The 20,361-nt window shown below is 41.1% G+C and overlaps 1 protein-coding gene across 3 annotated transcripts in view; it reads left to right on the top strand.

Moving 5' to 3' along the window:
- Nucleotides 1-20,361, top strand: part of CRACD (capping protein inhibiting regulator of actin dynamics) — a 97,596-nt gene that overhangs the window by 63,309 nt on the left and 13,926 nt on the right. For all 3 annotated transcript variants that reach the window (XM_075566192.1, XM_075566184.1, XM_075566177.1), the window contains 5 exons: nucleotides 1,110-1,245; nucleotides 3,103-3,267; nucleotides 8,405-8,479; nucleotides 10,059-10,241; nucleotides 13,200-15,657. In XM_075566192.1, coding sequence (XP_075422307.1) covers nucleotides 1,126-1,245; nucleotides 3,103-3,267; nucleotides 8,405-8,479; nucleotides 10,059-10,241; nucleotides 13,200-15,657 — 3,001 coding nt within the window. In that variant the 5' untranslated portion in view covers nucleotides 1,110-1,125. The remainder of the gene's footprint in view (nucleotides 1-1,109; nucleotides 1,246-3,102; nucleotides 3,268-8,404; nucleotides 8,480-10,058; nucleotides 10,242-13,199; nucleotides 15,658-20,361) is intronic.

Here is a 20,361-nt window from a genome sequence, read left to right as displayed (position 1 = left end):
GAGATACGTGGAAATTAATAAATCATATATTGGTGCAGGTTTATTGTAAACAGACAATGCATTTCATATTACACAGGAAAGAGCAGGGAAGGGAGAGGTGAGATCATGTTGAAAGGGTTGGCATTGCATAGTGAAAAGTAAACTTTGGAGTAGAGTGTGGGATGAGAGAGAATTGGTATATGGATAGTGCCAGGATTAGGTGATCCAGTATGTCACCATAGAGAAGAAGTACTAGTAATGAGAGGAAGAGAGAGTTACTGGATTTGTTTAGGTGACATGGATGGGAGGTAAAAAGTAGGTGGTGCTGATTGCTACAAAATGAGAGAGATGTCAGCAGAGAATGGGGTATGATGGAGCAGGAGGTTTTGGGGGCGATAGTTGAAATAATGGAGAGGGGCCACATTGATAGTGAGCAAGAGGAGGAAAATAAGGAAGAGCAGGGAAATAATAGTCCAAAGCTGAGAGGGAGCTGAATTCATTACGCTGCATGTATTAGTTTTGATTCCAGTCCAGTGTGTTGGCAGGTGCAGTGCAGGAATGTCAGCAAACGGCTTGCATCCTTTGGCTGCCTTAGGAAGATGCAGGATGTACTGTATTAGGATACAGAGCATCCAGATGGAATGAGATGCAGCTGAGCACTTACAATTGCTCCATTGTACAGCTAATGTTCATGTCTATGGGAGAAGTAGTAGGCAGAAGGAACTCATATAGACAGTGAGACCTGATTCAAATTATGGGAGTTTGTGTGCAGTAGTGCCAAATTAGCACTGTTGCACATACATGAATTGCCACTATCAGACCTTATTCCATAATATGTAACCCTTGTTTATTCTGTTTCAAAACAGTCCTGTATTTCTGTGGAAAGTAAAAACTTTTATGATCCAGAAAGGCATTGCAATATGTTGATGATATAGTGCTGTTAATACCGGGTACTTAGTAACCCTTTCTTAACTAACTTTAAATATCCCTGGTCCTCAGTATAGTCTCATTTATTTTTAAAGGTTAAGAAAAAAGACGATATTGCATCTTGTATAGCACAAAGAGAGGAATGACCGAAATGTTTGTATCAATTTAACACACAGATCTTTTCTTTAAATTATTTCTTGCAGGTTTTCCAGCAATTCTATGGGAACCAGGGCATTTTCCCATGACAGTATTTTCATGCCAGATGGGCAAGCTGAAGACGAGAAGGATAGCCAGACAATGTCACAAGACAACATTGTGGGCAAAGTGAAAACTCTCCAGGTATAGGGAAAGTGATTGCTTTATTTAAGAATATTTTACCAGTTAAGATATCTTACGATAAATCTCTAATTTAACCGTGTTATTTAAACAAGTTGCCGCCCGAGGGACAGCAGTACTTTGCCAAACAATGCATTGCACTTTGCCAGTGAAGCGATTACGCAGAAAACTGGCTTTGTGGGGGCATACACAGAAAAGGTTTCGGGGGTCTGAATACTTAGCCCTCATTTTCACAAACCCAAAGTCTATCACATATCCCCACATAAGCAATAGTTAAAAAGAAAAAAAAGATGTAGCTGCTTTTTTTATTTAACTCTTTGGGCATAGAGATCTGAAGAATCCGTTGAATTAATCCTGGCGTACTGAGCTTGTTGGGGCCTTAAGAGATTTCTTATGTTGCTTATGGGTAAGCTCCACCTCTGATCATAGAATGATAGAATAATAGAGCTGGAAGGTACCTTACTCATCACCTTGTCCAGCTTTCTTCCAATTATAAAGAACATCCACACCTGGATATGGATCATTTATAGCAGTGTTTCCCAACTCCAGTCCTCAGGGAACCCCAACAGGTCAGGTCTTAAGGATATCCCTGCTCCAGCACAGGTGGGTCAATCAGCGGCTCAGTCATTTTGACTGAGCCACCTATGCTGGAGCAGGGATAGCCTTAAGACCTGACCTGTTGGGGTTCCCTGAAGACTGGAGTTGGGAAACACTGGTGTATAGTTTAACCAAGACCATGGGGGTCTATGTATTATGGAAAAAGTGGAGATATTATAGGGTAAAACAAAACATACAAGATGTACAGTATCAAAGAAAAAAATCCTAATGATTTTAATGGGACTATTTCTTTGATACATACAGTGCAGTTATTTTTCTCCAGAATTGCTTCACTGTCGCCTTCATACATATGCCCCAATGAGGCTCCTCTTCTGTTTCTCCAAAGTGCTCCACTCTGAAAAAGTATTGAAAAAAGGCAATGATCACCAAGATAAGTTTGAAAATAATATCATCAATAATACAATAGCTTCACCTACATGGTGTTTTACTGTAACAGATCTCACGCAACAGAACTCCCATGTAACCTGCATCAGGACCCCCACTCTACTTGCAAGCTCCAGTTCTTGACTTGATCCTGCATATTTCATGCATTTATTTCATGATGCCATCAGAACTGCTTGTCAAGGAAACAGGAATGCATGTCTTATATGCCATATAAGGAACAACTCACTTCATTTTGAGACATTATTATTATTTTAACCCATTGCATTGCATAGCAGATTATTCTAACAATTTGGTTAATTTTTCTAGTACTGGAGATGTACCTTCCAACTCACTCCAGCTCAACTGTGTAATATTGATCCAGCACTGACTTTGTTCATCCACTTCCTGGCCTATTAGCATGATTTGTAAATGAAAGCAGGAAGTTTGAAGAAAGACCGTAGCGGATCGTTATCACACTGTCAGGTGTTGGGCCTGTGGATAACGTATAGAATTTCCTGAAAGGTTTATGGACAGATTAATAATTAGTTCCAGTAACAGTGGACAGTTATTAACAACACAGTCAAACGTAATGGTTGAGGTTAAATGATGCTGTATTTTCTAAGAGCAGGTTCAAAGTTCAAGCAGCTAGATTGGTCCTGGAGCAAAACAGATAATACACTTGAAGAAGAAATCTTTGTACTGTACAGTGCACTTGAAGAAGAAACATATGAGGTTTTGAAAGCTCTGTACACTATAATTTCACCTATGAAGAGCTATAATGTTGATCCTCTAAAACGTATCACAACCTGCATTGAATCTGCTTTTGAACCTACTTAACATATGATACATGGGTTGATATGTGTTGTTTGTATATTTTAGCAACAGTTAGCCAAAAATATCTGTTTGGGGCAACCGCCCGCCAGTGGCTCTGGAAAGAGAATGCAAGAACTGGATGCGGGCGCAGAAGAAATGGACAGCGCACGCAGCGCCCCGATGCAGAACCTAACTGAACAGGGCACAGGGCTGCTAGAGAATAATGACATGGTAAGAGGGAATGCACCGATTTAAAGCAACACATTAGCAAATCATAAAGGCCAAAGCAAAGCTTCAGAAAGCAGTCCTCTGTAAAGATTCAAAAACAGGTGAAATAGACAAAAATGATTTTAGCTGTTTTGGTTTCTTATTTTTTGTGGAAAAAAATGAAAAGGGAAACACATGGTTGTTTCTGTACAACCAACAATAGTCACATATTCCTCCTCTGACACTTTTCAAGCATTTCTCTGTATGTATATTTATGGATGTTTCTGGGTTCATGATTCCTGCCCCTCCTGGCTCCTGTTTGTCACGTACGTCCCACCTGTGAGCATGTGACTTGTGCATGTGAAAGGGGTTAATACCACTAGGTAGCCTGCTGAGCAATATCTCCCCACAAACTGTCGCACTGCGCCTCAATACGCTGCCACACCACGAATAATTTAAGGTGTTACCTTATGAGTTCTCGGTCCCCTTGTTTACTGGAAAAATCTGTAATTAGCACAAAAATCAAATGTAGCAAAATGTGTCCAAAAATTAGGTCAATCTCTTCTAAAGGTACAATTCAGTTGGTTCCCAAAGACGGTACTTATCACATTTTAGATTTAATATACAAAAAATGGAACAGTGCTTGTTTACAGAAAGAACGCTACAAAGACATACAAAATCTAATAGCTCTGTAGCTTAATAACATTACAAAAGCAGTCATCACTTATCCTTGTGCTGTATTTGTTTCAGTGTATATTGCAGATATATTATTACAAGCAAGTTTTTGCGCTTGATTTTTCTGCTCAACATCACTTATTCCTCGTCTGACAATTTCCCCCCATGACTACACTAACAACATATCTCAGTTGTACATCCTCTCCCAACTTCCACTGGGAACCGTCATAAAACACATGGTATATAATCTCTGACTTGCTGTACAACCTGCCATGCCCAAGAAAAACCGAGTGAGGTTTGGAAGCTTGTACGCTGTAAAGTGTTGTTGGTCTGATGAAAGGTATCATACTTGCTATTGTTTTCCTTTTCCTTTGTTTTCAGATACAATAGAATGAGGATTAACCGTTTGTATACTGTATCAATGTTTATACCCAGACGTCAGCCTGACTAGTGCTGTGCTGTGACTTGTAAATCAAATGTTAAAATATTGTCTTAAAACAAACAAACAAAAAAAAGAACGTTTGAGATTGTATTTAGAGGCTCAGTGACAAAACTAGATTAGATATTCTGTAAATGGTGAACCCATTTAAGTGAATTACCTTTTTAAAGTCTCTCAATAACAGTGAAGTACTAATTGGTGACGTAAAAACAAGATGTGAAACTGTAAATGTTATATACTATACACAGTATATGATGTGTAAAGCAGGCATGTTGGTACAACATTGCATACAAATGCTTGATGGGTATTCATTTTCATTTAGTACACCTTAGTGCAGCGGTGGGCGCGAGAATTTCTAGGGGGGGGGGGCGCGGCAGTTACAGAGGCCCCGCGTTCTTCCCCAAGTCATTTAAATTGAATGCCGGGGGAGGCGTGAGGCTCTGTAACTCCATTACCAGGTCTCTGCCAGACACCGCAGGGTCATGTGATGTGACGCATCGCCATGGCAACGTGCGTCAAATGATGCAGCGGGGTCACGTGTTGTCACATAACCCGCGGCGTCATTTGACGCCGAGTCCTTGGAGAGGTGGGGCGCGAACGCTGCGGCTCCCGGGCAGGGGGGCACAGCTCAATAAATTTGCGCACCCCTGCTTTAGTGCTCTGAGAAGGGAATGATAATATGATCACTAACAGTAATCCTAATAGTTTGAGCAGCTCACTTAAAGGGACAATCTCTCCGCTGACCAAAATGTACTAATGTCTTTTCCATATTTATTTATTTACATTTGTGTCATTGATGTCTTCTTACTCAATCTGACACCTATAAGTACTGTAGTGCCGACGGTTATTCTAACACAAACCAGTGGCAATCGCCAAAAAGACGCAGGTACATGCTGGGTACATACTGGGTCGTGTTTAAGGCAAGTTTAAGGCATTTCTGCATTGACTATTGGCCCATCAGATTAACAGTGGGGGTCCCTGGCAGTCCCATTCAAACTGAATGGGACTGCCAGGGACCCCTGCTGTGTTAATCCGATGGGTCATTAGTCAATGCAGAAATGCCTTAAACTTGCCTTAAACTAGCCAGGTTACACCCAGCATGTACCCAGCATGTAACCGGGCTAGTTTAAGGCAAGCTTTAGAATACTCGTGGTCTCGTGTGTACCTACAAAGAAATGTTAACGTTAGTTTATAATCATGGTGCGCTAAAACTTGGTAGGGGTTTTGATTTCCTCAATCTTCTCCCTTTTGTCCGATGTCTCGGTGTGTTCAGCGAGTGCTTGCTCAGCCCTTCTCTGTATTGGCTATCTGGTACGGACTGGGAGGGGTAATGGTAAAGAAAACAAACTGTTCCCCAGTCAGAGGCTCCTACGAAATAAAATTTGTAATTAATTAGCTGAGAAACAAAGGAATTCGGATTGTTGCTTTTAGCACAGTTGCATTCGTTTATTGAAGCCAATTTGTCCCATATCCACAGAGGTCCGTCAACTCAGTGCTAATAACGGACACTTATCAAAATCATTAACGCCCATTTTTCCCACTGAGGTTAAGGCATATCTCATGAACGTAGGCTTAACGCCAAGTTAATAGGGTGTGTGCATAAGTGATCCTGGTGCTCAAGTACTTGGTCCCACGTAGATAATATTTCTAAATAATGAACTGGAGAACATAGATTTATGGGGTAATAAATCCACAATAGAATGATATCATTGATAGAAGCATCTATTAAAGGACAAATATTCCCTGAAGGTAGCGGGTGGCATATAAACTATACCCTCATTGGGATAGTCCATGATACATAATCAATTTACTCACTGTATCTCCCCCGGTAATCTCTCCTTTTTTTTTTCAGGCGTTCAGCCGATGTAGGGTCCAGAGATATCCAAAGAGATAGTACAGCGCACAGCCGACAGAGAGCAGCGTCAATGAAATAAAAAAATCAATTTATTCGAAAAACATTAAAAAAAACGGAGGGTGCAACACTCCTACGCTTTTCGTGTGGATAGGCACTTTATCAAGGTGCCTATCCGCACGAAACGCGTAGGAGTGTTGCACCCTCCGTTGTTTTAATGTTGATTTTTTATTTCATTGACCCTGCTCTCTGTCTGCTGTGCGCTGTACTATCTTTTTGGTTAACGCCACGTTAAGTTGGCACTGCCTCGCATTAGCTCCAAATAGCATGACTCATGTAACGCCTGTCTACCCTAAAAGGGACGTTACTCCCATCCAGACCCGGAAATATGGCTTTAGAGAGAGAGAGAGAAATAATTAGTAATATGAGTAATAATTGAAGTAATCTAAATATACTTTGCATATCCAAATTAGCATATATTCCAGGTATCTCAGGTGTGTTCCTTTGTGTGTCTCCACGTATTGTATTAAAGAGTGTTTGGGGAGGTCTTTCTCCTTCTCTGCCTCTCTTTCTCTCCCAAATCTGACACAAGGTAAGTAATGGTGAGTGACAAATAAAGCTTCCTAGAGTAAGGGTTAAGTTGCTCCGCGCTAGCGTAGATACTGTAAGGGATCCCTCTTGCAGCCTTCCGTCTGGGGGGGGGGGGGTTCCACACGTCCCCTATAAAAGTGAGCTCCCACGAGGGGGGCTCACAGACAGAGAAAACAATAGGCAGACAGGCGCACTGAGGGGTATGAACAATTTATTAATCTAAGACAGTGGGCAGGTATCCACTGATACAAAATAAAAACAGCAATAAATCACGGTATAACAAAAAAAAAACGTAATAAAAACGGGACTGGTATTACACTAATATGATCGATGTGGAGTAGGGGGTAACCACAGGATCTAGCTAAGCACTACAGAAAGGGTCCGGACCAATCTGAGTACTTACCCTGCTAGAAACAAGGGGACCCGCTTCCACCGGCTGCAAAAACTCCACAGGAACTGCCACCACGTGACCTCTACGCGTTTCGCACGTAGTGCTTCGTCAGGAGTTCTGTAGTGCTTAGCTAGATCCTGTGGTTACCCCCTACTCCACATCGATCATATTAGTGTAATACCAGTCCCGTTTTTATTACGTTTTTTTTTGTTATACCTTGATTTATTGCTGTTTTTATTTTGTATCAGTGGATACCTGCCCACTGTCTTAGATTAATAAATTGTTCATACCCCTCAAAGCTTCCTAGAGCTCTACTTACAAGTCGCTCACCATGCAATTTATTGGTGAAAGATCAGAGTATACAACATTCCAGGTCCCATCCTTGGACGTCCGATCAGGTGCCACAAACCTGCCTTTCCCTATCATCTCTTAGCATGCAATGCTCTAACTGTAGCCAAGGATTCTGGGTAATGATATACAAATGAGCACTCACAGTGTCTCGCTAACCCATATTTCAGGGTCTGGATAGAAGTAGGGCCACCTTTAGGTCTGACTTAACTAACGTCAGGTTAAATCCCTGTGTTAACTATAACAGAGCTCTGTGGATAGGCGTTGTTAGGGGGAACACCTCTTTTACTTATCATTAGCACTAACAGCCGTTATACACAATGCCCTTTCCGGCCTAAAACAGCGCTTAACACTGCGCTAGTGAGCTGTGAAGATACACTTTAGCACTGTTAATTAGTCTTTAGTTAATGGAGTCGTTGTGTCCTCCACTGCTTCCCCACTCGTACATTGCTTCTGCATTCATATTTGCTGTGCATTGCTGCGATAGAAGAAGATACTCAGATAAAGACATAAGGTATTGATTATAGAAACCCCTCATTAGGATGACATAACTGGGGCAACTTAAAACACTTGCAACATAAAAAGTCAAACATACTTGTCTGATAAAAAAAATTTAAGGCATCAATCACCAAGATTTAACCTATTTACACATTTCACTGACAATATTTCGCTTTGATCCTAATTGTGACTACAGTATCTCTTCCGAGCGGCCAGGATAGCATTGTTTTCCCCTTCGGCAATGAAGGCGTTAACCTATATGCTCCAGAAAGCACAGGCAAAATAATAACAGTCTTATCATAACTATTATTTGTGTTACCTGTGAATTCTTTGTTATTTTGTGAACATTTACCTTGTTTTCCCATAGGCCGTGGGATCCCCGAGTTCTTTTAGTTCACGGAATTTACCTTTTCCGGAGACAGAACAGAAAGCAGAGGAGAAGGTACAGCAATTGCCCCTATATTATTTACGTATTCATTTTTCTGCTGCTGGAATCTGAACTTGCTAAACATGGAAGATGAATTACTTCCCAAACTGAAGGGAAGAACTAGGTAACATTTTCACACCTTCTGTGGGCAATATCCACTTTTATTTTGCTAAAGTGATACTGCACATGTACCGCTGCCAAACACCTGTTAAAAGAACAGAAATGTTCACATATTTTTCAGCCTTGAAGATATGAGAGAAATAAATATCTTAATATTTATAACGTATTGTGTAATGGCGATGAGAGCCTCTATACCCTGCAATTCCCCACACACCATTGCCGCTCCACAAAAACTCCTTTTACCCTTCAAAAAGATAGACTTTAAACGTACAAATGAATTTGTACCTATAGGTAACACCGTCACACGTCTGCTGAGTTGTATGTCGTTACATCTTTATTTATATAGCACCATCTATGTACATAGAGCTTTACAGCCGTAATACACGTGATATAATAGTATAACACAGCGGTGTGCAAACTGGGGGGCGCCCCCCGGGGGGGGGGGGGTGCGGGGTTTACAGAGGCCCCGCGCGCTTCCCGAAGGCACTTAAATGAAGTGCCGGGGGAAGCGGTGAAAGCCTCTGTAAACTTTACTTACCGTGGTTCAGCCGGCATCTGGAGACGCGTCGCCATGGCAACGTGACATCATGACGCCCAGACGCCGGGAACCAAGGTAAGGAGGAGGAAGGCAGCGGGGCGCAGGGGGGAAAAGATTGCGCTCCCCTGGTATAACACATAATGGGAATAAGCACTTGAGAAATAAAAGTAACATGAGGAAAAAGACGTCCTGTCCAGAAGAGCTTACAATCCAAGTTGAGTTTAAGCTGTCCTGAGTATCAGAGTACCTGAGTATCTGAGTACCTGAGTATCAGAGTACTATTGGCGATTTGACCTCTATAGCAGGTGTGCGCAAACTTTTGCTCCTGCGCCCCCTGCCTTTTGTCACCGCTGCTCGCCCCCCCCCCCCCTCTTCGTTCAGTGCGGCGTCAAATGACACGCGAGGTCATTTGACGTCGCGTTGCTATAGCAACACGCATGTGACATCACGCCACATGACCCCGCAGCGTCATTTGCCATGGAAACGCTTCCAGACGCCGGCTGATGCAAGGTAAGTTGAGGTTCCAGAGGCCTCATGCGATCCCCCAGCATTTCATTTGAATGATTTGGGGAAGAGCTCGGGGCCTCTGCAACCGCCTGCGCCCCCCCTGAAAAATCTTGAGCCCCCAGTTTGCACGCCCCTGCTCTATAGCATAGCAAACAAGAACCTTTAAAAGTGCTCTATGCTTGCGCCTTTAAACTATCCCATATGTCAATTGGGATTCTATAGCCACACAGCATTACACCGTCTCAGAAAGCTGTACGAACCCCAATAACTTGAAACATGCCCTTTGCAGCATTTAGGGGCTAATAACTAGTCAGGTTAAGATAATAGAAATGTATTTTTCAGGATCTGCCATGAGGGAAACAATGCGTAAAATGTTTTTGGTAACGTTTCAATAATCTGGATATGTGACTCCTGTTTGCTTCTCTACAGGCGACCCCAGTGAAATCATTTCGATCAAGAAGGCTCTTGGCTGCCTCTGGCACAATTGAGTCCATAAATCTGGATGCTGTGCCTCGGTCTATTGCTCGTCTAGATAATAGCGCCGCTAAACATAAACTTTCTGTCAAGCCAAAACACCAGAGGCTGTCAAAGCAGCACAGAGGAATGTCCAAGGTATTTTATTATGATCAAATACCAGCATTAAAAATGGCTGTTTATCGAGCTATCAGAAATGTGCGCTCTGTTAAGGTCAGGCTAGCAGAGGCATTTTGAACATACAGTATTCCTTATAACTAGTGACTGTAGTGACCTAAAAACATAGTGGTATTGTGCCTGTTTTTATACATATATATATATATATATATATATATAATATATATATATATATATTTTTTTTTTCAAAAGTTCAGCATTGGGGACATAGCGTTCTGAACTGTATTATCAAAAAAGGTTAAGCAATATTTATTCTTTTAAAATGAAAGGCAGAGGTGCTTTTTAAAATCTCTTTAAAAAAATAGTGGTACTCTGAACCCCCCAAGTACTATTACACTTTCCCCAAGTAGCATCAATGGATCAAGCTTAGTTGCCCCGAGTGAGCAACTTAAAGCTGCAGTTCAGTCAATATCCTGCATGTGTGGTTTTTTTTTAATAAATCAGTTCTGTAGTAAGAAAAAATACTTTTAGCATTTTCTGTTTTTAAAAAAACAACTTTGAAAGACCAATTTTCTTGTATTCTATTTTAACAAGCATTTGCTAAGGCACTGCCCCTTCATGTCCTGTCACAAGCCCTGGCACACCCCTTTGTCAGCACTGCCCTCCCTCTTGCACATGTCAGTGCAGGAGTGCTCATGAATATTCATGAGCTTCCACTGACGGACTGAAGCAGAATATAAACAGATCCCTTCACTAATTATGTCACCAAATTTCGCCAATCAATACATGGAGAACGAATTGACTGGCAGCTATACAGTTCTTTAGGTAATTAGAGATTGCCCACATGAAACTATCGAAGTAAAAAAATAAATAAAAATATAAAAAAAGACTGAACTGCAGCTTTAAGGTATTTTTTTATATAGCTCAGAATACTAGAGCAGCATGCGTCAAATTTTAAAACCGTAGAAATACACTTAACAAATATGTTGCATTTTTTATGCACATGTTTCCGGGCAGACTACTTTCTTGAAATATAGGCCCGTAAACATTAAACTCCCATTAAAGTGGAGTTAATATCGCACCAAGTAAAAAGAAAGTTACGGGTGTTATTACCGCAATTTTAAGTTGTTATTCATTAACATTAAGGTAATAATTTACCGGGTGCGATATTCGGTCCAAAATCTCGATGCGGGAATTGGCGCGACAGTATACAATGCGTTAATACCGCATCACGATAATATTTCTATAATAGCTATTATTAAAGAAGCCTACGATAGAAATAACATGAATCCATTTGATTCCTGTGGTTTCCAAGGTGTACCACAATTACAAAACGGGTTAATTGATAAATAAATACACTACCTAAACCTGTTGGCCACCTTAGTGGCTAGTAAACCATTACCATGCAATGCTTTACTAACCGCTAAGGTAATGTAGGGGTTAACCTCTCCTGCCACTCCCTCCCCTCTCCCCTCCCCGGGATGCCCTAACCACTTGGATGCCCTAACCTGGGCAAAAACACCCATCCCCTTCTCCTCCTACCCCCTCCAAACAAATCTACCCCCTTTAAACTAATGTCCAATATCCCAATTAGCTAAATGTGGCTAATAGTGGTTTGGGACATTTATCGCCCCAAAAATAAACATTTATATTTAAAAAAAAGCATAATTACATTACAAAATACATTAAAATCATAAATTGTCAATGTGGCTACATAGGCCCTCTCAATGGGGGCCTAGATCGCCACATTGTCAATCAATGGTAAGCTAGAGTAAAACAAATGATAAATGTACAATATTACAATACATTACTTACCCCCCTTAATCACCTTAATGGCTAACCACTAAGGTAATGAAGGTGTTAACCCCCCTTGGAGGCCTAACCATCCACCCTCGAGCAACTATCCCCCCCCCCCCCACACACACACACACAAATGTGGCTAATAGGACTTTTGCCCATTTATTAGCATCCTAAAAGACATTCAATCAAATATACATTACAATAAATAATAACATCATAATACATAAGCCATTAAATCCATTGATTGTCACTGTGGCTACCTAAACCCTCAACTGGGGACAAGACAGCCATATTTGCAATCAATGTACATCCTAAATAAATAAAAGTATTACTTACCCCTGTCGGGATGAAGGCTGTCATCATCCTCAGGGGCACACGCAGATGAATGCAATAAAGGGGCGATGCCCAACCATAAAAATAAAACCAATAAACAATCCCAGCCAGATGGCCAATAAATATAAAAACACAGGGATTATTTTGTATGGTTTTTGTGTTTTTATTTTTATTGTCCATTGAGCTGGGATGGTTTAATGGTTTTATTTTTAGATTTATTTATGTCCCAGTCACATGACGCGGGAGAAATAAACATGGCAGAGATACCGGCACCCCATACTAGGGCCTGTAATTCGGGAAGCAGGGGTTCCTCGGAGCTGAAATTAATGCGGTTCAGCTTTGGAGACCCCTCTGCTTCAATCCTATGTTATTAAAATAAATGAAAAGCTCCACAATCATCTGTTAGAGATGCGCAGAGAAAGTGACCGATTCTGTCTGCTCTCACTGCGCAGCTCTTCCAGACTGGTGCAGCCCGGTAGGATAAACACAGCGGGAGTCCCATTCAGAAGCAGGGATCCCAGCTGTGTTAATCCTGATGGACAATTCCCCCCTGCTCTGCACTTGACTTGACTGGTCCGTTGTTCACTAGCACATTTGCGGAACAGGGTGGAGATACAACTAACTGCATCTGTATCTTATGTAAGCTTTGAACTGTTTGGTTCCCATATATAATAGATAAAGTATCAAACTATAAATCGTATACAGGTGGTATGAATCTGTTTTGAGTTGACCTTTAACTTGATGTTTTATTTAAATATAATTCTCCATATATTTTAAGCATCTCAGACAATAATGTTTCTTGGATGTTATATAACTTCTATTTTTCTATTCTTAATTTATCTGCAGGATCAACAGAGTATAGAAGACATGGAGTTTGAAAATGAAATCATATACAACATGCAACAATCTCCTGACAAAGCCACCCGCCATTCACCAGAAAAATCAATTGAGAATATGAATTTGCAAGATCAATTAGAGTGGAATAGACACGAGGAACAAACCTTAAACAAGGTCCAAGCATCAATACAAAAGCAGGATGAAGACGATAGCAAGAAAAGGCTGGAAGAACAGAAACATCAGGAGCTACTTAAGAAGAAATATGAAGAGGAAAGTCAACGCTTAGATGAAGAAAAAAAGCAAAAGCTAGAAGCACAAAAGCGTGAAGAGGAAGAAGAGAGAGATAGACAAGACATCCTGAGATGTCTAGAAGTGGAAAAACTTCAACAGAAACGAGAAGAGCAAAAGCAAATTGAGATTAAAGAACAGCAGCGTTACGAGGAAGAGACCAAGAGACGTGTTGAGCAAATTTTCCAAGAACTGGAGGAAGACAGAAGACAAGAGGTGCAAAAACTGCGTGAGCTGGAAGAGCAGAGGTGTCTCAAACATGTAGAGGAGCAGCGTCAAGAGGTAGAGAGACGAAAACGTGACGAGGAAAAGAGACTAGAGAAAGAAAAACAGCAAGATTTAGAGATGCAGAAACCTTCAGAGAAGCAAAATGAACAAAAGATAGAGGCGGTACGGAAGCAAGTGCAGAAAGAAGAGGTAAGGGTTGGAACTGCTGAATTGAGTTTAATGGACAAAGAACCCCCTGAAAAACAGAAAACAAAGGCGGAAATAAATCAAGGTGACAAAGACCTAAGCCAGAGACAACTAAAGCAAATTGAAGCTCAACAGCAGGAAAGAATTGGTGAAGAACTTCGATGGCAGGAACTTGACCAAAGGCAAACTATGCCAAGACCATATACATTTCAGGTGTCATCCGGTGAAAAGCAAATTATATTTCAAAAGGTTAATTTAAGCCCAGTTACTCCATTAAAAGAGTCGGCTACTTCACCGGATACACAAGGCCCAAAAGAACATAAACCTAATTTAAGCTCCCATGCTCTTTCATCTTCTATGTGTGTTCCCCACACTGCTATTTTGGTCACAGGTGCACAACTTTGTGGCACCGCAGTAGATCTCAATCAGATTAAGGACAGCACTTGTAAATCCTTGCTTGGCCTCACAGAAGAAAGAAAGCATCAAGATAACCAGCCAACTGAAAATGCAAAAGATAAATGTGATGCCAAACATATTAGCAGTAAAACAAAGTATACATCGGAATCATTAGACAACCAGTCAATGTTAGCTGAGTGGGCTTCCATTAGATCAAAAATCCTAAAAAAATCAGAAAATGTAAATATGCTTGACAAAGAGCAAATGAGTAGATATAGTGATGACTGGACTGCCAAATGGAAAGGCGATTCCCATAGTAATTTAAGGAAAACAATGTCAGCAAGTGCTAAATTCTCTATAACACCAGCATGGCAGAAGTTTGCAGAAACTGTAAAGTCCAGAGAGGTTGACAGGGAGACCACATTAAAACAATCAAATGGGGAAAATGTAGCAGCAAAGCCATTGTCATCTGACAATACGACTGAGAATAAGTCTCCAGAGAGCACAGGAAATGTCCAAGAAACCATCACAAATAAAACAAAAAAGCAGATTACAGTTGAGGATAACACAGAAGGCTGTAAGTTTGCCAAAGATCTTCCATCCTTTCTTGTCCCTAATCCTCCACAGTCTCCCCGTAGAGGACAGTCCCAGGCAGAAACTCTAGTTTCTCTTGAAACACAAATGAGCACACGGAAAACTGATAAATTATTACAAAATGCAGAGGAGAAAACATCTCCATTTGGAATAAAGTTAAGACGGACAAATTACTCATTAAAGTTTCATTCTGATCTACAGAATGAGCAAAAGAAAAAAAAACGGTACAGTGCCGGTGACAGTTTTGATGGCGTGCCTGTTCCATTCATTGCAGCAGATGAAACAGAATCAAGAAGTGTTTCCAAGAAAGAGCTATCAGCGTCACCCTCCAAGGTAAAGAAAGATACAGTCATGAATGACTTGGTGGATACCTCAAACAATCCATCTTCTAACCTACATTCCACAGTCACTCCTTTGACACCAGTGTCCAGCACCTATGTGACTTCACCTAACAAAGACAGAATGGTGCCCAAATCCCCTGTAACACAGAGACCATCATTAGCCCCAAAACCTCCAAGCCCAACTCCACCTCCCTCCCCACTTTCTAAACTAAACAGAACACATTTGACTGATCTGTCAGGGCAAAGTCTTGGCAAAAGTGAACCAGATACAATAACATCCAGTGAAAACATCAAAGTGAATGCTGCTGTACTGCCTTCTCCATATCATGATAGAAACGAAGAGGACGAAACAAAAGAAAGAAAATGCTCTTTCCCATCGATTCCCATTCCCTGGAGAGACAAGTCAGACAAAAGACAGGAGCTAAACAGGAAAGGTACCATCTATTTATTTATATTTAACTATGAATTGTATAAGATGTTTGCATCCGTCATCTGTTATTATCTGATATTGGTAAATATAATAGTATCAGTCTCCTTAACCTACAGTTGTACAAATCTTTAGCTAGAAGGACGACAGAAAAAAGAGTGATTCTTCGCAGTATAGGAATAAATTGCAAAGTTTAGAAAGAAAGTTAATATGAAATTAGGACAAGAAGTTGGGATCAATAACAATGGCTGGGCAACATGCACGATGAATTGTTGTTTTATCTGCAATTGTCTTCATTTCATTGTTGGAGAAGGGCGAAACAAGATCTGATTAAGGTGGCAGGATGAAGGGATCCATCTTATAAACAGTTACAGTAGTTTAAGGACACAGATGGATATCCTGTAATTTCATGCTTAGAGGCGATCAAATGCATGCTGATAAAAGGCAGAGGTTGTATCATGTAGGGATAGATAGATTTGAGTTTTACTAGCTAGGAGGCAAAACTTGAACCTTTTGTGTGAATTTATGGTGTCCACTGATTGTCACAAGTGCTGGCATGCTGGTGGCCTCTGTTATCTTTTAAGGGCTGTGAACATGTTTAGAACGGAAGAATACTTTCTCTTCTATTCCCAATGTCAGGTATGGAAGAGTCCCAGATGGAAGGATGCCAGCTGGGAATAATAATAAGTAATCCAGACCAGGATTTGGGAATCTGGGCCAGATTTGCACACAGCCTAAGTATGCAAATCAGGTGCTGCATTCAGACACCTTTAAGAAATTGGGCAGAGCACAGCTTCAGGGAGACTGGTGTGAGGAAGTAGGGGTTCCTTACAAATCCCAGGTCAGGAAGGAAAAGCCCTGTTGGGAAGAATCCCTGTGCTAGGAGAAGCATCCTCTTTGCAGACACTGCAGCAGTAAAGTGGGGGAAATTTCCAGGAACTGACTTAGCTGGGCCTAACAGGGGAATTATTTAGTTCTAGGCTATTAAGGCAGACCAGCAGAATATGTTTAGTCAGTGCTCCAAGAGAGAGTTAGGTTTTGTTTTGTTTTATGATTTATTTTCTCTCTTTAAGGGCCAGGTGCCAATTTATGTTGTCTGCCAATAAAACGGCAAAAGTGATATTCTTGTATCTTGTTTACTCGTAACAACTGTTTTCATAGCGCCGACCCACATAAAAGAGGTGACAGAGGGAACTCCAAGAGTCTGCCTGGTCACGCCTGGTTTGGTTATCAATCATGTAACCATTAAACAATCACACGGTTGAGATGCACTTTGGTGCTGTTGGACCTTCCAATGATAAAGGATAATATTGCCCAGAATGAATATGAAGAAAGACCAAATAAGAGAAGAGGGTCCAAGACAGAGTCTTTGCAGTATACAGTACTAACAACCAGTGGAAAGCGAGGTACAGTTACTGACAGAGTAATTGAGCAAACAATGAGGGAATGGGTAAAATGGGAACATTATTATTTTCATATATAATAAGTATAGAAAGAAGTATGGAACATTAGAATAAACATTGGCATTAGAGTTAACAGGTCATGCATAAAAATTATACAAAAAGACCTTAAGAGTTGCCAAGAATATAAGCCCTGGCAATTCAAATGTATTGGCTGTAAGGTACAAACAAAGTGTTTTTTTCATTAAAGTGGGATAGTGCTGTAACCCCTCTTTTCCATCTCCTTAGACTGACTCCTATTCGCTAAGGTGAGGTCCCAAGTCCTACTTACCATTATAACAGTGCTATCCCCCATGCTCGGCACATGGCCAAAATATCAGACTATAGAACAGGACACTTGGCCTTGAATAACAAAATGTATTTATAGAAACCCCTTATTGCCACAAATTTATAGACATAACAGTGATCCTCAATCGGGGGATCATGTACACACTATAACTGTATTAATAAAACGCTGCACAGTCGTGTGTCAATGTCTCTCCCAAGTCCCCAAAACCCTGTGTTATGAGGGGCCCGTGTGTTGGTGGCCGCACGTTGTTGGAGCTCTTGTAACTGTGGCCTGTTCTTCGCAAAGCCTTCAGTACCTTTGTAGTAACGGCAGATTTCCCCTTTCTGTACTCACGACACCAGTAACCTAGTTAGTTGTTGATCATTCTAACCTCCACCAGACGTTTCATCTCTCTCTTTATCTGCTACTGCTTGTATCTCCATGCATCTCTTTTCCTCTGCACATTCTGAACACAGAGACACAGAACATACAGATAAGGCCCTATTAATGCACTCAAAATCTGAGGGGTAAGTCATCCTAGTAAAAAAGCAACAACACAGGAATAATCTGAACCAAACCAATAAATAGTGTTTTAGTATGCTTTATTGATGTTGGTTAAAAAATGGTACCAGATTAAATGGTGAATAGAATGAACCGAATACAGTGAGTGCTATTGGGGCAAATTGCCAGATAGTTAATCCAAAATAGTTGGAAAACTAAACATAAGCACTATAAATTACAGATAGCACACGATCAATGCCTATGGTTTAAGGCAGTGAGGGCTAACTGAAATGGATGACGTCACTGGAGCACTATATAAAATATATACATCCACTAGAGGCAATTCAGTGTGTGTGAACTCAAGCTCACTGTAAACCATACATCAATGATGGGGTAGAAGGTAAAACAGTAGCAATGGTGATCATTAGTAACACACATAGATATTAGTACAGCTGACATACATAGATCGTTAGAACAATGGTGGTGTGAGCCCCACAAAACCTGTCCCTGCTTGTTAGTAACTACACATAGGGATAGAAATGAGGGAAAGGGGTACCCTACTCACCAATATATTTAAACTCTGTGAGGAGAGAACAATACTGCAGGATCGTGTAACCCACTAGCTCTGACCCTCAATAACATACCCCTACAGCACACGGGGGGGGGGGGAAGAGGGGGGGTTGGAGGACAGAAAAGAGGGAAAGATGGCCCTGTAAACTTATCTGTGCTGGCCCTGGGTACACGATTCTAACGGTCAGCCTGGAATGGTGCCTCGTGGAGTGCGCAGCTGAAGAGAACTCTGGCGTGGGCACAGTGAGGTCGACTAGAAGCTGCAGGCATCCATGCTTGAAAGCGTGATGTGTGACGTCATCACATCCTTGGTTAACATATATTGGTGTGTAGGGTACCCCTTTCCCTCATTTCTATCCCTATGTGTAGATACTAACTAGCAGGGACAGGTTTTGTGGGGCTCACACCACCATTGTTCTAACGATCTATGTATGTCAGCTGTACTAATATCTATGTGTGTTACTAATGATCACCATTGCTACTGTTTTACCTTCTACCCCATCATTGATTTATGGTTTACCGTGAGCTTGAGTTCACACACACTGAATTGCCTCTAGTGGATGTATATATTTTATATAGTGCTCCAGTGACGTCATCCATTTCAGTTAGCCCTCACTGCCTTAAACCATAGGCATTGATCGTGTGCTATCTGTAATTTATAGTGCTTATGTTTAATTTTCCAACTATTTTGGATTAACTATCTGGCAATTTGCCCCAATAGCACTCACTGTATTCGGTTCATTCTATTCACCATTTAATCTGGTACCATTTTTTAACCAACATCAATAAAGCATACTAAAACACTATTTATAGGTTTGGTTCAGATTATTCCTGTGTTGTTGCTTTTTTACTAGGGTGACACCCCTCAGATTTTGAGTGCATTAATAGGGCCTTATCTGTATGTTCTGTGTCTCTACATCATACAGTGTTCTCTGTGTTCTGATTAGTCTCCTTGCCCTATTGCACCAGTCTGATTCAGTGATCCTAGCGGTCACACTAGGTTGAGCGGGTGCAACCCCTATATTGCTCTCTGCACATTCTGCTTGACCTTCTTGCAGGATGGATTGACTCTGTGTCTCAGTCACTGTGTCACTCAACGTGCGCTTCCAGACCCTTGTATGTACTTCTCTCTCCTTAGTCCCGCCTTTCCACAGCCTTTTCTATTGGTTGCCTCTTTGTCCCTCAAGAGTCACATCCCCTTGCCCCAGAAGTGGCTGCCTGATGCAGCACAGCATGCTGGGAGTTGTAGTTGTCCTAAGTAGAGATGGACAAAACTGGCAAAATTCGGTTCCCGAAATTCCTTGGATTATTTTGCAGAAATCCGTTCCGCACACCAAAATGTCATGCTTGACGATCTAGGCAGATTCATTCGATTTTACCATTGACTGCAATTCGGACGGATTTTTGACAATCCGCAGGCGGATTCATAATATTTGCACCTGGATTGAAAATATCTGTCTTAAACCTCATCTGCCATTTACCTGCCCAAGTTTCCAGTCCATCCAAGTCCTTCTGGAGAGAAATTACATCCTGCTCTGATTCTACTATCTTATACAATTTAGATGCATCAGCAAAGATGGAGACTTTGCTCTCTATGTCAGTAAGAAACAAGTTAAAAACCAGGGGTCCCAGTACCTACCCTTGAGGTACTCCACTCACAACTTTAGCCCAAGCTTAAAAAGTTCCATTTACGACAACTGTCTGTTCTCTATCCTTCAACCCGTTTTCAATCCAGGTGCAAATATTTTTAGTGAGTCCAATTTCCTTTATTTTGTACACTAACATCTTGTGTGGAACCCTATCAAAAGCCTTTGCAAATCGATTTGATGGGATTAAAGGGATTTAATGCCTCGTGCACAATCTATATAAATGAGATTGCACAGATCTGGTCTAATTAAATGAAAATGTATAA

Source organism: Ascaphus truei, chromosome 1 (genome assembly GCF_040206685.1).
Source record: "Ascaphus truei isolate aAscTru1 chromosome 1, aAscTru1.hap1, whole genome shotgun sequence".
In the NCBI taxonomy this organism is placed as follows: Eukaryota; Metazoa; Chordata; class Amphibia; order Anura; family Ascaphidae; genus Ascaphus; species Ascaphus truei.
Note: the sequence above shows the minus strand (reverse complement) of the source record. Positions and strands in the feature narration are given on the sequence as shown.